General features: G+C 40.6%; 1 protein-coding gene across 12 annotated transcripts in view; it reads right to left on the bottom strand.

Moving 5' to 3' along the window:
* Positions 1 to 342: 342 nt before the first annotated feature.
* The window catches only part of add1 (adducin 1 (alpha)), a 29605-nt gene continuing 14584 nt past the window's right edge, over positions 343 to 15363 (bottom strand). For 2 of the 12 annotated variants that reach the window (XM_086300934.1, XM_086300930.1), the window contains exons 5-17: positions 14951 to 15031; positions 14633 to 14782; positions 14402 to 14545; positions 14213 to 14311; positions 13724 to 13897; positions 13289 to 13639; positions 10197 to 10292; positions 9997 to 10089; positions 8536 to 8622; positions 7426 to 7582; positions 6339 to 6692; positions 5354 to 5443; positions 343 to 2594 (exon numbers count right to left, since the gene is read on the bottom strand). In XM_086300934.1, the coding sequence (XP_086157060.1) occupies positions 2320 to 2594; positions 5354 to 5443; positions 6339 to 6692; positions 7426 to 7582; positions 8536 to 8622; positions 9997 to 10089; positions 10197 to 10292; positions 13289 to 13639; positions 13724 to 13897; positions 14213 to 14311; positions 14402 to 14545; positions 14633 to 14782; positions 14951 to 15031 (2151 nt within the window). In that variant the 3' untranslated portion in view covers positions 343 to 2319. Of the gene's footprint in view, positions 3952 to 4503; positions 4542 to 5353; positions 5444 to 6338; positions 6693 to 7425; positions 7583 to 8535; positions 8623 to 9996; positions 10090 to 10196; positions 10293 to 13288; positions 13640 to 13723; positions 13898 to 14212; positions 14312 to 14401; positions 14546 to 14632; positions 14783 to 14950; positions 15032 to 15363 lie in introns of all 12 variants that reach the window. The other 10 variants (XM_086300937.1, XM_086300935.1, XM_086300936.1 and 7 more) reach the window with 10 other exon arrangements.

A 15363-nucleotide genomic window follows, 5' to 3' on the forward strand; every position in this document is an offset into this window, starting at 1 on the left:
TTCAGCACCACGGTCAGAGACAGATCGGCTGTTTCAGCAAACTGGAGAGAGGAAACATAAACAAGCAATAGTGCCTGTCTTAACATGACCTCTCAGCAGGCTTTCAGAAAACTAACACTACATCTAAAAAGTTTGGACTACTGCTGGAGACCACTTCAAAGAAAATACTATGAGAAAGTCTTAAATGGATGGCGGCGAAAGAGAAACTATATTTCTTCTGACTTATCTTGACAAACCCAGTTTATTACTGCATACTTAAAAAAGGGTTGTCGAGTTCCTTGCAGGAGACTTCTACATCATCTACCATGAAATTCCCTGTAAATGACCACTATAACACAAAAGTGATTTTAATTGTAGTATTTTTATTCATGGTTGTAGAAAGGAGGCAAATAACCATGACAAATAAGCAGTGAAGTGTTAAGTGTGTGGATGTTATGATGATGAGATATTTAAACTATAAGCAGTTCAGACTGAGGATACAAATCAGCAAAATTAAGCAATTTATAAAAACAAAACAAAAAAAAGAATATGGTACACTCAAAGGACTACAGGGGGCTTTGTTGTTATCAGGACACTAAAATTAGTGTGCCATATCTAAAGGGGGTAGTTATAGTGATGCACTCTTGTCATGCAGTCCTTCAGGAGTTCTCAGCTTATACGTTCAGCAGTGTAAGTAAAGCACCTGCGATGCCTTTTGGCTCCTCGTGGGTTAAAACAAGATGGAGAAACAAGTCGAGCAAAGCATGGAATAGGCCTTGATATTAATGCCCTGCAACCTCAAGCGCAACTCATTTTCAATCTTCAGATTACATCAGGTTGACAAGAACGGAAGCGCTTCTCCAGTGAACTTTTTGTTTTGTGCAACTGGAAACAGGTGAAGGTATTCAGGGACAAAGTAGGTTTGAGCAGCGTGACGTTTCACACGAAGAGGTCCAGACATGCTTTATAACAGCCATTTATAAGTTCTGTAACAACTGCATCTATAACCGACTATTTCAAAGTGTTGTCTGAGTTCATTAAAAAAAGGAAAGAAAGAAAAAGAGGGAGGCTCACAGTGTGCTCACAGGAAGTAATCATGGCTCAATCTATTCAGGGAGTGAAATAAGACAGTTTATGCAGAATAAAGTTTGGAATTATACACATTATGTAGTATTGAGACTGTAAACAGAGGTAAATGCAAAAAGAAAAAAGAAAAAAAAAAAGAAAACCAAACTAAAAATTAAAGCCAAGCTTGGGAAGAAAAAAATATGGGAACCACAAACTGAGATTTTTTTTTTACACATTCCTTCATACTTATGTCTTAAAGCCAGTAGCAAATACATTACATCAACCCTTAGAATAATCATTAAGCGCAATGCCTGCCCACATTTCATGACTCACACGCCGCTGTGAACTATACTCACACTAAAGCTTCAGTAAAAAACACCATCTGCAGGTTTGCAAGCACCTCAGATGGATATTTTAATGGTGCTTGTCTGTGAAATATTAGAATAAAATTCCACTTAAAAAAAATAAAATAAAAATACAAATCAGTAGAAATCAAAATCGATAGAAAGCACTTTACAACTACCTAACCAGGTGGGTATTTAGAGTGTTTAAAAACAGAAGCAAAACCAACATCCAGGTGTGTTTAATATCGAATGCACTGATTGGTTTAAATTTAAAAATAAAAAAATATGGACTTTTTTTTTCCCACGAGCACGTCCTCTACTGAAGTGTCGCTCTCTTCCTCTGCCAACATGTAATTACACGGATGCACGGCTTCAGGGATGCAATTAGTGCTGTGCAAGTTGTAGTTCCCGCTGTCAGAGTTTCAAACCAGTCAAATGAGAGGGTATGAGCTTCTCTGTCTGCATTCAATGTTTTCTTGTTTTGCTTTTGCTGAAAGACACTTATATATTTCGATACAATCCCAATACATTCTAGTGGTTACAGTGGTTTAGTAGTAATCTAAAAAAATAAAATAAAATAACCTCACATTACTTATGTGGGCCTGTAGTAAGAGCCATGCATAAAAGGCCAGATGAAGTGGACGAGACAAAATGCAACACTCACTCGCAACTAAAAGCTGCTACTAATTAAAAACCTTATGCATTTCATTTTTTACATTGTATACAAAATTGGCACACACAAGGGAAAATAGGTTAATAAGCCAGCGGCAAATTATATATATTTTTTAAAAAGTAATGGCGTGTAACTGTGGCCTGCTTGAAACTTGACGGTGTAATGATATCAGACAAAAAGCAGAGACAAAAAAAAGAAGAAAGAAAGAAAAAGAGACAGGAGCCAGCAGTGAGGACCGATCCAACATTCTTCAATCTAGGACTCAGACTTTTTTTTGTTTTTCTTCAGGAAGGAAGGAGTGCGAAACTTCTTTTTCTTTTTGGAGGGGGACTTGCTGGGAGACTCGTCACCCTCCTGGTCGCCGGCGTCAGCGGCTTCCTCCCCCTCGGCTGTGTCGGCAGTGGCGGGGGTGGAGTCTTCGGCAGGAAGCGCTGGAGCATCTGAAGGGTCATCGGGTGTTAAATCTGGAAGGGTCTGTCTCAGGGTGGCTGCGTCACTCTCATCCTTAAAGGTTTGTTCTGGCAAGGACTCTGGTGGAGGGGCAGATGGAGAGAGTTAGTGGACTCAGGGGACAAACTAATGGAGCTGCACTGCTGAGCGGCGTTACTACAACTGGGTAAGCTGCAAAATCCATGCGATTTTCTATTTTAGATGCATCCACCTTTCTCTGCAGTCCACACAGTCATTTATTTATGTGACATAATAAAACCATCCCAAACACTACTGACTTAAGGTGCTTTAGTCTAAGAAAGCTTCAGTGACCACAAGTCTAACACTTGCGCAGGCAATACTCACACTACATTTAAAGAAAGAGAAAAAAAATACTAATAATCCACTACTTCAACTTTGTAGCTTTTTACAGAGCAAAACCTCAACCAAGATGCACTGAACACCGCTCTCATTGGGAATTCTTCTCCCTGTTTCCTTTCATTTCCATCACTTTGACAGGCCTGAGCGAGCACTCTGCATTCTTTCTTTTACCTTCATTTAAACAGGGAAATCTTAATGAGGGCAGTTCCCTTGTTCATTTGTACCCTGTGTACAAACAAAACAAAATGAAATACAACAGAGCACGCACAAATCAGAGAAACATCCACAACGCAAAGATTCTTTTTTTTCCCTTTTTTTTTTTAAAGTGTATTTTAGTGTATTTTTCAGGGGAAGGGAATTAATTCAACACTGCATCAGCTCTCAAAAAGTAGTAAGCATCAACAGGAGCCACCAGTATGTACAGTATTAATCAAGCTGCTGGGAAGGGAATAAGATGTTTGCATACTTGTTGGCAAAGATCCCGTTTAATTTCTAAATACTAAACTTGTCCATATAGTCATCATGATGTGAGGGGTTATTTTGCCAATGGGAAGCTTGTTTATGAGAGTGCCTTAAAACTCCAAGTCAGTACTGACGTTGGAAAGTTTTTCTAGTGACCTGAACTAATTCTCGTCTTTTAAAAAACCAAACAAACAAACAAACAAAAAAAAAAAAAAAAACACTCCCAGCAAAAAAAGAAAAAAGATAAGATAAGATAAGAAAAGAAAAAAAGTGCTGCATCATAGATGTTCTGTTTCAAGGGTCAGTGGCACAAACAGCATCCTAAAAGTATTGCTGCAAGCTCGCACTGGATTTTCATTATTTTTTAAAAACCGTTTGCATGCAACAGTGACTACTGCAAAACAAGACTCGAGAAAACAGCAGCGCATTTCAGTTTTCGCATATCTTCATGTCTGTCAGTATACAGATAAGGCCGAACAACACAGACAGATAAAAATGGAGACCAAGCACCACCACACAGCCAAGCTTTTGGCTTCAACCAGCTAAACCAACAGCAAGTTCGCTCAGAAAGCCACAAGAGAAATAAAGCACTCGTGTACCTGGTAAAGGACTCGTCTGGAAGACAAACGACATTCAAAAGATATTTTCAAAACATTACCTGAGTTTTTTTTCCCCAGAACAGAAACATACAGTGTCATATAACAGTTACAGAAATGTGCTAATGTGCAAGAGAGGTTTGATAGCGAATAGTCGACAGGAAGAAAAGAGGTTAATGTGACACAGTGAAAGTACGGTGTGAGGTTTACTTCAGGAACATCCTCCACTTACTCCACTAGAGTTAAGGATCTTGCAATTTGTTTTGTGAATGTCAGTCTTTTTTCATTCATTCATTTTTTTCTTGGCATGAACTTGAAACACTAATTATGAGTGAGGAGCTCTGAAATAACCCATCAACCCCTGAGAAAGAGATTCAGAGGAGTCTAAACTGTCTGATCAGTCACACACCCCGACAAAAAGGGGTTAGTTTAGATCACAGAACACTGCTCTGCTACTGAAGCCATGCAAAGAGCGGGAAAGGGGGGAAAAAACAGGGTCGATGCTCACACACAGGCGTGGGAGGGTGACGGGTTAATTATGAAGGTGTGGAGGAGGTGGAACAGTACATACTTACTATGGTAACAGGTACTCTTTTGAATTTCCATCTCCTGATTGTAATCGCAGCCACAAAAAAAGAAAAAAGCACAAGTAGAAACAAATGTCTATGCAGATCAAACCACAGGCACTGTGTTAAATTAAAAAAGGAAAATCAAAAATGTAAAATGAAGATAAAAAAATATATAAAATATTTATATATATCAGAAGATTAACAAAAATAAAGAATGGTTGGGAACCATTCTTCATAGACCCCAAGTAGATGGAGAATGGAAGTGAAGGGGGAACAGGAGATACTGTACAGAGAGACACATGTTATGCAACAACATTTCTGGTATTAGATTACACCTGCAATCAAAGCTAGATACCCGTTTACCCCTTAAGATGACTTCAACTGAGATTGCTCAATGTAAAAAATAACTTCCTGTTTTTAGAGGTCAGTTCCAGTATCATTAGGAATGATACCACTGACATGGGTGTAATCCAATAGTAATAAAGACCAAGAGGAAGAAAATAAAAGAGTCTGTCCTATGGTCCATCAAAAGCTGATAAACAGGCTCTTTTTATTATCAGCATTTCCAAACTGAGCTTTCGGCAGATTATCAGCCCTAAAAATATTTCTTATGAAATAAACAAAACCTCTTGGCCTGTTATTACAGAAATTAAAGCACAACACTTATAGTAGTATTATTAAAGACCACAGCAAAAACAAACTCAAGAGACAGACAAGCAGGTGGATAGGCAGGAGCCTCTGCATTCCCGCTGTAGACCCTAGAAACACCCAAACCTTCCAGCCACAGAACTGGAGAAACCCATGCTGAACCAGGTAGGAAATAAGTGAGCCAAGTATGGCAGGCTAACTTACCTTCCTCTGCTCTGATTGGGGTGCTGGGTGGTGTGGATGTGGGTTTGGGGTCTTTGGGCTCGTTCTCAGACTCTACAAGCTGCCCTGGATCTGGAAGAAAGGCGAGTAGACATTAAACAATTAAATAGCCATTACATCAGATTATAAGGTTATCAGTAGTTATCATTGTTTTGGTTTTTTTGCCTAAATATACAGTTAAAAGCCACATTTTTATGTCAATGAGTCATTCTGTGCCAACACCCACATAATGCAACACAAAAGGAGAGGGGAGATAACACTCACACAAAAACTAAACAAAATAAACAAAAGCTGTAAGCTTTAATCAAGAAAGCACTGCAAACCTACTGATACAGACACCACTAAATCAACCTTAAAAACATCCCCAGAACCTGATTCAAATCAAGGTTTGATGGAAATTAGTCAGATGCGCAGAAGGGAGAGCCGACAAGTTAGCAGGAAGAGAATGACCATTGTTCTCCACACAGGGGATACTCTGATTGGATGATTGAGCTCAGATGCAGCTTCATCAAGAGTTAATTCTACAGAGCAAAAATTAATACATAAATAAAACTAAATAACATTTTTTGCATTTGAGGAGTGAGAACCCTGAAAGAAGAAGAAAAAAAAAATAGAGCCAGAAGGTTTGAATGTTAAAAATGAAATTTACTCTAAGCATCCTATCTCCTCAGCCCCTCGTCCAATCAAACTGCAGAAAGGTATATGATCTGCCTTCGACAAAACATCAGAGACAGGGGATTTATGGGGAAAAAAAATAATCAAGCAAAGGCTTCAGAGATTAGAGTGTGGGTATGGAGGGTGCTTGCACATGGTAAAACACTTGCAGCAGACTCCAAACCCTCAGAAGAAGGAGAGAACACAGCAGGCGGGGGATTCCCAGTGTCCCAGGGCTGAGCAGGGGAGGTGGGAAGTGGAAGGCCAGAGTTTAGGCAAGACTCCACTTTATCTGGTGTACATGGAGCCTGACCTGCCTTAGCTGCATCTACCACCGAGGGCTCCTTGCTGAGGGCTCGCAGCACAGCACAGTGGAAGTCCCTATGTGGAGAATCTGGGGCTGAAAAAACCTCATCTGCAGTCGAAAAAACATCGTCTGCCACTGTTCCTGCAGAGTCTGCTCCACTCTGCGATGGCTCAGCTCCGCCGACAGAAGAGGAGCCGTGCTCAGAGGCTGGTGTGGCAGCTGTAGGCTGGGCTTTCTCTAAGCTGGAAGAGTCAGCTGCAGACGGTGGAGATGATGAGGCTTGACCCATCTGTGCCGTTTGAGGCGCCGGGCTGGGTACAGCAGAGGCTGATCCCCCCCTACTCATGGATCGACCCTGCACTGTGAATCCGTGTGAATGTGGGTGTGTGTGTGGAGAGATAACATCACAGTATGGCAAGTATGAAGTTTATTCTGTAGGATTTATTTTAATAATAAGCTGATTTTAAACGTACTTCAAGTCTTATTGTTTACATTTTTTCCCCCAATCATGTTTATGAGGTCATGAAAGCTCAGATATTTTCTGTGACGTTATTTACTCTGTAAACCACAAATAGGAAAATTATTGATTTGCCCCAATTATAACAAATCTCTTGAGGAAGGTCAAGTAAGTGGGACTATAGAAGAAGGGAGCTGTGAAATGCTGTTTCTTTCCCCTCCTTAAGACGCATAGTTATGCGTTGTTATCAAGTCTGATTTTATCGCTAAGAAAACACATTTCTCAACTCTTTAACGTTTTCCCCCTGAGATCTCCATTTATTGTCCATTTATTTATTTATTTACTTTTTGATGGACATATGAGTGACGCCAGTCTCAATTTTACTGTACCTGTATAATGAGAATGACATTGCGGGTGAAATTCAAAATAATTAGCAACGGCCAAAATACTAAACTCCAGCCCACAAACTGATGGGTAATGACATGGTGATTGCAGCCATCTTTGATATACAGTTTATAATTGAATGTTTAGATACAAACAGGTAAAGCAAACTTCCAATACACGTTTATGTTACTTTAAGACTAAACTTATAGGTGAAATCATTTTAAAAAGTTGCAATGTTGCTTTGCTCTTCACCTTCACCTCCTTTCTGTTTAAGCTCCACCTCCCTGCGGTACTCCTCCAGCTCCTGGTCGGTGAGTTTGGTGAAGGGGTTGGGCCCCTGCTTGCTGACGATAACCTTGGGCTGATACTCCTTTTCGATGATTGCCTTGGATGCAGTCACCAGTTCACCCTTCAGAACACAGAGAAGGGGAGGAGAAGGGAAAGCACAATCAGCAGATCAAAAAAAATAATAAAATCCACGTACTGTAAGCTATAAATGGCATTTTATATGTAGAAATTTCTGTAGTTGTTCTTTACAAACAAAATGTAGTCTGAAGTGTGAATATTAGATAAGATGCAGGCAGAAACACAATATTAGCATCATCAGCCATGAATTCATAAATGTAAGGCAGAAGTAAAAGTTAGGAAGTTTCCTCATTAAAAACTGCACAAAAAAGGGAAAAACCCAAAACAAAACATAAGAAAAGAGAAACCTTTGGTATTCTTTTAAGACTTAATTAGCTTTGATATAGCAAAGCACTGAAGAGTCCAGTTCAAGCAGTCCAAGCCAACAGCGTAACAGAATAGTTACAAAGCAAATATTCATAACCTTTGTGCACTCACAATAACCTTTTATTTCACATAAAAGCATTTCTGGGCCTTGCACACATAGCCCGCCCACCCATTGTAAGTATGTGCCATTTGCTTACACAGAGGATGTATGTGCATGAGTTAAGATAGCTGTGTCATATAGGGGGTGTGGGGAATTCACAGCACAGACCACTACAATACACAACTTGAGATGAATATTACTGTAAGTCAGTTGTTTATATATCACACAATTTGTTATACATGCAGTAAAATTCACAATGTTACTGGATCTAAGCACTTTTCACTGCTCCTCTTGGGTTAAAAACAAAAGTCTGAAAAAATATCCATCGTTCAGACAGAGTCAGCAGAGTGTACTGAACATGAAGTATCCTTACCAACAACAAAATTGTCAGTTGAAGAAAACCAGTCACAACGTTCAAAAACCCCTGTAATCTCTCACTAAACTATCACTCATTAGTTCCAGATATCTGCCTATCTGCTGTCTCACAGGTCGAATAATGGTGTGAAAAAAGTGATTGGAGCAGTGAGTACCTTTCTAATAGATTTAGCAGGACTATAGGAGCCCTCGGACACATCAAGGCCATCAATAGTGTCTGTACAGTCAGACAGAGGGGCGTCCTGCAATAGTAAACCCAGTGAGGGGGGGGAGAGGCAAAACCCAGCTCTAACACTAGAACATTCAGATTAACACTGGTCCAAGCAGCCACGAAGGTGCGCAAATATTCACAAACCTTTCACACACACAAGCACAAAGGGGGAAAGACTATGATTATATCTCATTTCAGTACAAAAGTTAAGTTGTATAGTATTGTGTTGTGTTTAATGGTGTTCAAATACATGATCTCACAAAGTCAACTCTGGTGGGCATAGCTTTAAAAAGGAGGCCCAAAGAGCATAAACTGATTTAAAATAACCCAACATTGTTGTATTCATTTACTATGAATTCATAATAATACTTCAGTTATCGTTGCGTTTAATGACTTTCCACCTCTGCATTCACACCATTCCATACAAACATATATTGGAAATACATGCAAAGAGAGATGGTTCCGCAAATAGTCATAGGGTTATGAAAAGGCTTGCAGTGACTGAACAAAGAGCCAGAAACATGCACTGTAAAGGCAAACTCTCCACACAAGGGGGTGCTACACAGTGCAAAACAGCAGTTAATCAGCAGTTATGCACTGGTAACGTTTTAAATTACCCCCTATAGCTTTATTATCTTAATCCAAAAACGATTAAGAGCTCTGTTTTACCAGAGCTATTAACTTAGCTAAAAACCAACGCTGGACAGGAAGGACGAGTCATGCAGACAAACGGCAGGGGGAAACATTTTAGGATGTTCCCACTGCTTTGCTTTGTCCCTCACTCATGCACTTAAAAAAAACAAAACAAACAAAAAAAACAATTATTTGACTATAACATGGAAATCATTTTAGCATTGTAAGAGACCAGCTTGCAAATGTTGTGTAAGGTAACAACCATTACTCTGCTACAAACAAAATAAATATTAAAAGCAAATTAAAACAAAGGAAAGACAATGTATGAATATGGACACAGCCTGAGCTGGCAGGTTTGGAGAGGAGAATGAGGTTGCCTCTCTCACTTACTACTCACCTGCCAGATTGACACTCTCTGTGATCAAAGAATAATTAAAGTTAAAGTCACCCATGCTCTGGTAAACACAACGGATGACATATTTTTGTTCTTCGTAGTTATTCTGTCATAAATCTGATTTTAGTAGCAACCATGTCTTTCGTTAGAGTTCACAGTGGCCAGTACAGCTTCATGCACAATATTCACACATTGCAGCCTCTTGGTTTAGGAGGGAAACTCCTGACCTGGACAGAATGTAGATTTTGTTTTAACTGAGCCAACCTCAATAGAAGACACTAACAGACACAAATCAAGCTAGTTCAACAGTGCACATTCATCTCCAGGTCAGGAGAGTTGTAGCTGTGAGGTGTTTCAGTGCTCAGTTCTCACACTGACCTGGTTAAAGGAGCGTTCGACCACAGTGCTGGCACACAGAACCTGAGACTGGGGCCCTGCTGTCTTTATGTCCTGCAGGTTCTGCTCCCGGATCTACAAACAAAAATATTCAACTCATAAAAAGGACAATAAAAGTATCCTGTTAAATATGCTCCTAGAAGGACGAAACACTTAAAGCAAACAGGAGAACGCTGTGATACCTTATTCCTCATTTCCAGGACTTCCTTTGGGTTGGTGTTCAGTGGGATGAACTGATTGACTGCAGCAGCCTGGCGGAGCCCATCTTCCTTTGTCCACTGTAAACACCAGATAAAGAGTTAAAACCAGCTAAAACCAGACACATGAAATGACATGACAAACCCAAGCACAAAAATATAATCAGACAATACTATGCAGGCTTCACAAAACAAGAATCATGCTCAACTGAAACTGACAAAACTGGTCTGAATGGGGGAAAAAAAAAAAAAAAGTGAACCAATGATGATGAGGCGCCTTTTCCACTTTAAATTCAGGGGACTCCTCTACACCACAACCAACATAATCTATCCAAGGCTACTTTATCAATGTATTATATAGGATTTTCCCAGTAATACAGAATGTTAACTGACGCTTCATTTCCACAGAATGACTAAACATACAATAAAGCGGTAGATTTTCATACCTGACGTTACTAGATTTCATACTAGATGAAATGTGACTGGGAAGCTTAAATCAGTTTGGAAATGATCATTTAGGTTAGTACTTAAGAGTCAAAAAATAAGGCCTGTGGGCCAGAACTGGCCTGAAAAATTGAGCCTTGACTCCTGAGGTTAAGGTCACTTAGCAGATACACCTATGGTATGAATTTCAAAAATCCTACTTTGCCTCGTTCTCTAGTTATCACATTTATAAACTTGAGCGCTCACACCGCCCAGCGGGGCGACAACAACAGGGGTAATGATTCTGACATCCATGTCTTAGATCAAGGAACAGTAGGCTGTTGGAAGGCAAATGTGAAATCAGAGCTGACATTAAAGGATTTACAGCAAACACCGTGTTTAACATTATTTAGGTGAGTATAAACTCATCTGCCTTTGAGATAATAAATGACAAAATGTTTAAAGGTGCCTATACACAGATTTAAGCAGACCTAGCAGCTATAAGTTCATTACAAATCACTTGTATAACACTGATCTAATACGCTTTGGTCCCTCCGCTGCATTGTTTCCCCCTGCATCCTCCTCTTCGATGCAGTCACAAAAACAAGTTTTTGTTTGGATGACTCAACTTCATTTTCTTCTTTGGGATTCCAAGAAACATTTGGTTTTACTTCCATGTTGTGTTTGGGTTTGTATTTGTTTTTTTTAATAACAAGTGACGTGTTGACCGGTGAGTCACATCACGCTGCGTTCCAGGTCACAGCAGCAGTCATCCTAAATTTCTGACTTTGTTATTTTTTGGTCACAAGACTGTCACTGTGCTCCACAGCAGCATCACTGGTGCTACAACCAACTTCTTTCATCAACAAAAAACCCTCATTTGTCATCATCATTGATATGCTATTTTAACTTAAAAACAAGAACTGAAAACATCACAGGATGGAGAAACAAAAAGTGGTAAAAAGGGTAAGGCGTGGAGGGGAATAAGGAGCTGGGTGGGTGGTTAGTTGTGAGGGAGAAGTGAGACATGACAGGGTGGCTGAGTGGGTGACTAAGACGATGAGGCTGGCTTACGAAGCGAGAGTGGCAGTGAGGGGTGAGCTGGCATCACCAAAGTCATTTTCCAGGCTGATACACAACAACAAGGACGACAGAGATAAGAGAGAAATACACCCGAGGACACCCGCCCATGTTGGGACAAAGAAATCGAATGTCACAACACCACAGACTAAGAATATCTTACCCAGCTGAGGATCAAAGTGTTAGGTGTCTTGCTAAATAATGTGTTCCTCTTAATGTGAAGAAACAACCCATGGTTGTAACGCAAACCTGGTAATGCTCAGCATGATTGCATGGAAAACCCATTTCCGCACCAAACTGAATGAGCAGCAGGTGAATACAGAAATCAAATCTTCAGCTTTCATGCAAAATGCTTTAATTCAACCTTTGAAAACTAGGCATGTGTAAGCATAAGCTCATGACTTCATTCCTGTGTTTGTTACAAGCTTGGCTGGTTAGCTGCCAAACTAGAAGATAGATGAGGAAGGGAATCTTGATGGAAGTAGCTGGATTGGGTTGGTTGAGTATGAGATGAACATGTAAACACGATATACTCACTGAGAAAGAGTCTCACACACAACATTTCCTACTTTCCCAACAGGAGATAATTAATTCAAGGGTCAGGTCAAATTTCAAAAGTTTTAGTTCTTTCTTTCTTTTTTTTTGAACCCCGCCCCAAACAGATCCACTCATGCAGGCCTTGAGGTGCTCAAAGCCACTTTGGAAATAAAACTGAAATCAGAAGATTAGAGAGAATATGAATAATAGGAGGAAACGCACAAATGCACAACTGGGAACAGTTGCAAGTGTTTGAGGAAAATTTAAAAAAAGGAGCAGGCTGCATAACTCTGTAGTGAAGTAAATCTGGAATAATCCAGTGTGTGTAAAGTATATTTAACCTGGAAAAATAAATACTCTCATCATGCCACCTTCCTTCTTTACTCTATAGTACGTCTATACAGATTCCTAAAGATTTTTGGTGAATAAAGCCTCAAAACTCAAAGAACTTTTTTTCTTAATTTCTTTTTTTACTTCATTATCTTCTCACTCTTCTTTAAGCAACAAACGTCACGATGCACAGTTGTGTATTAAGGGATTGTGAACAATACGGTGGTCAGGAGCAACATCACCTGTTTGTGCCACATTCACCTGCCTACCTGCAGACTCATGCCACACCCCTGCTGCTCGCTCCTCTGGGAAAAACATCAACACCAACAATGCATTTCACTACTACACATGCAGTGGGGCATGCTGTGGGCAGCTGGCCGGGCATCATGAAGTATTAGGATACCAGAATAAGAGTAAAAATAGTCAAGACATAATCACAGCTGTGAGGTAAGCTGTGAAGTACAGAGACTGCAGTAGAAAGATGGATTACTGGGGCATTTAAGCACTAAGAAAGAAAAGCAGTAAAAAGATAGATTGCACCGACTTGCATTTTAGCAGGCAAGCAGTTCTGTGAGAAAACGTGAAAAACTTGCAACATTCTTTTCATTTTCATTGTACTCAGACCCTCAGGATGCCGACCATCTACCCGTTACCACCAACAAGGTAGCTGTAAAATCTATACTATGAACAATAAGGTAGGCACAGACCAAGCAGTTGGTTATACAGCTTGGCACGCAGACACCGGACGAGAGAGACTGCAGCAAGGGTTTGACGTGATCATGTGTTATGTTCGTCCACACCTTAGGCTTCGACTTGGGGCTGCTGCCGTCGGCCCCGTCCTCAGAGGGCTCATCGGGGCGGCCGCTGGCATTTAGCCAGCGGGTCTTGTCGCGCTGGCCGCGCTGGAAGCTGTGTTTCAATGGGGAGCGAGCACCTGAGTCACTGTCCTCCCCATATGAGTAACCACCGTGGGCGGAGGAGGCCATCTCCACATCACTGTACTTTTTACCTTTGTCTCGCAAGGCTGGGCAGCGGTAAGGATAGCCCGTTCTGTAGCCCTGGATGGAAACAAAGCAAAAAAATGTGTGACTATGTATGTGTCTTGCATATAACTTAAATCATCCCTCTCCCTTTGTGCTTACCAAGTTGTCGAGCATTCTCATGAGGGCTTCAAACTCCTGCTCCCCGACTTGCCACTTGGGATGGGTTGAGGACCCGTCACCAGCTGGCTCAGGGACCTGTGGGCGTGACTTGTATTTCCCAGGGTCCAACATCACCAGATTATCTGGCCCTCCAGCGCTGGCCAGTGTTCGTACCTACAAAATATTAAGGGGGGTATACAAACAGACCAAACCATCGAAAGATCCAGAATCCAGAAACAAAACCAAAAAAAAAAAAAAAAAAAGAGAATGAGGACACAAGCACATCAAGGAAGAGACACAGACATCCAACACAAGGACAGATGAACATGTATAAAGAGACAAAGAGACAACGGACAAAAGCATTAGTTGTGAAAAACGCATACAAACATGTATGACAACCACATGAAACAACAAAGCCAGAATATTACGGATCGTTTGACATTAAAAAATTTCAATGTGTTACCACTACCAGGTGGTTCAGTGTCCTACCTGGATCTCACAGGCAGTGACCAGATTGTGGATGTAATAGAAAGCCTCCTCCACTGTTTCACCTACTGACACCAAGCCATGGTTCCTAAGGATCAACACCTGAAACAAACGAAATAAAAAGAAAATTCCCTTTAGAAATAAATTCTCTCCTTTTGATTTCTATTACACACACAAAGACTCTGCTGTTACCTTGCTTTTAGGGCCAAGGTTTCTCTGTATAAGAGTAGTTTCTTCATCATCCACGAGGATGCCGTAGTAGTCATGGTAGGCCACCTCACCCAGGGATAGGGCCTCAGGAGAGATGGGTAACAGTCCGCATTTCATGGCTGACACCTGCAAAAAAAATAAACAGGCTCAGACAACACCTAACCAACTATGTTTTTAAATTGTAAATTTACAGCATGCACTACTGTTGCTTACCGCTGCCCCTGCAGGTGTATGTATATGTACGATACACTTGACATCAGGACGTGCAGCATAGATGGCAGAGTGGAGAGTGAAACCGGCCTGGTTGACTCCAAGGTTGGTGCTGCCACGGTCTACCATTTCACCTTGGAGATTAATCTTCACCTAGATGGAATAGCAGATTGTATGAGGTTGTATAACCCCGTTTTGAAAACTTAATCTCAAAAGATGTAAACTCATGCAGCTCAAGGTATTATAATATGAGGGGAAATTGCTTCATTCAATAACAAAGGGAAAACAAAGCCTCGATTAATGATCTGAAGTGCTTCTTACCAAACTGGAGGCAGTGACTTCACTGTAAAGGAGCCCAAAGGGAACAATAAGGAAGCGCTCCTGGTCTGAATTCACTCTGACCTGTAAGACAAGAACACAGCAATGTTAGATTACTGAAGGTGGCTCAAACTGAGCAGCACTGTGAGGAAACAACACTCACAGAATCCTGAACAGAAGTAAATTTCTATGGCAGAAATTTACAAATAGCCAAAAGTGGTGGAGGAAAAAAACAAAAACTGGAGTTACTGTGCAGATTAGTGCACTGTTCAGAGTAGGGCTGCACGATTTTGCATAAAATGAGAATCACGATTTTTTGGCTTAGAATTGAGATCACGATTCTCTCACGATTTTCTTTTCCAGTATAAATATTTATTGCACTTATTAACTGCACATCAACTTCGTAACAGTTGAGA

This window comes from Aulonocara sp. 'chitande type north' Nkhata Bay, linkage group LG7 (assembly GCF_057382095.1).
Source record: "Aulonocara sp. 'chitande type north' Nkhata Bay isolate Kocher_YH1m ecotype deep benthic linkage group LG7, A_spYH_male_GT1.1, whole genome shotgun sequence".
In the NCBI taxonomy this organism is placed as follows: Eukaryota; Metazoa; Chordata; class Actinopteri; order Cichliformes; family Cichlidae; genus Aulonocara; species Aulonocara sp. 'chitande type north' Nkhata Bay.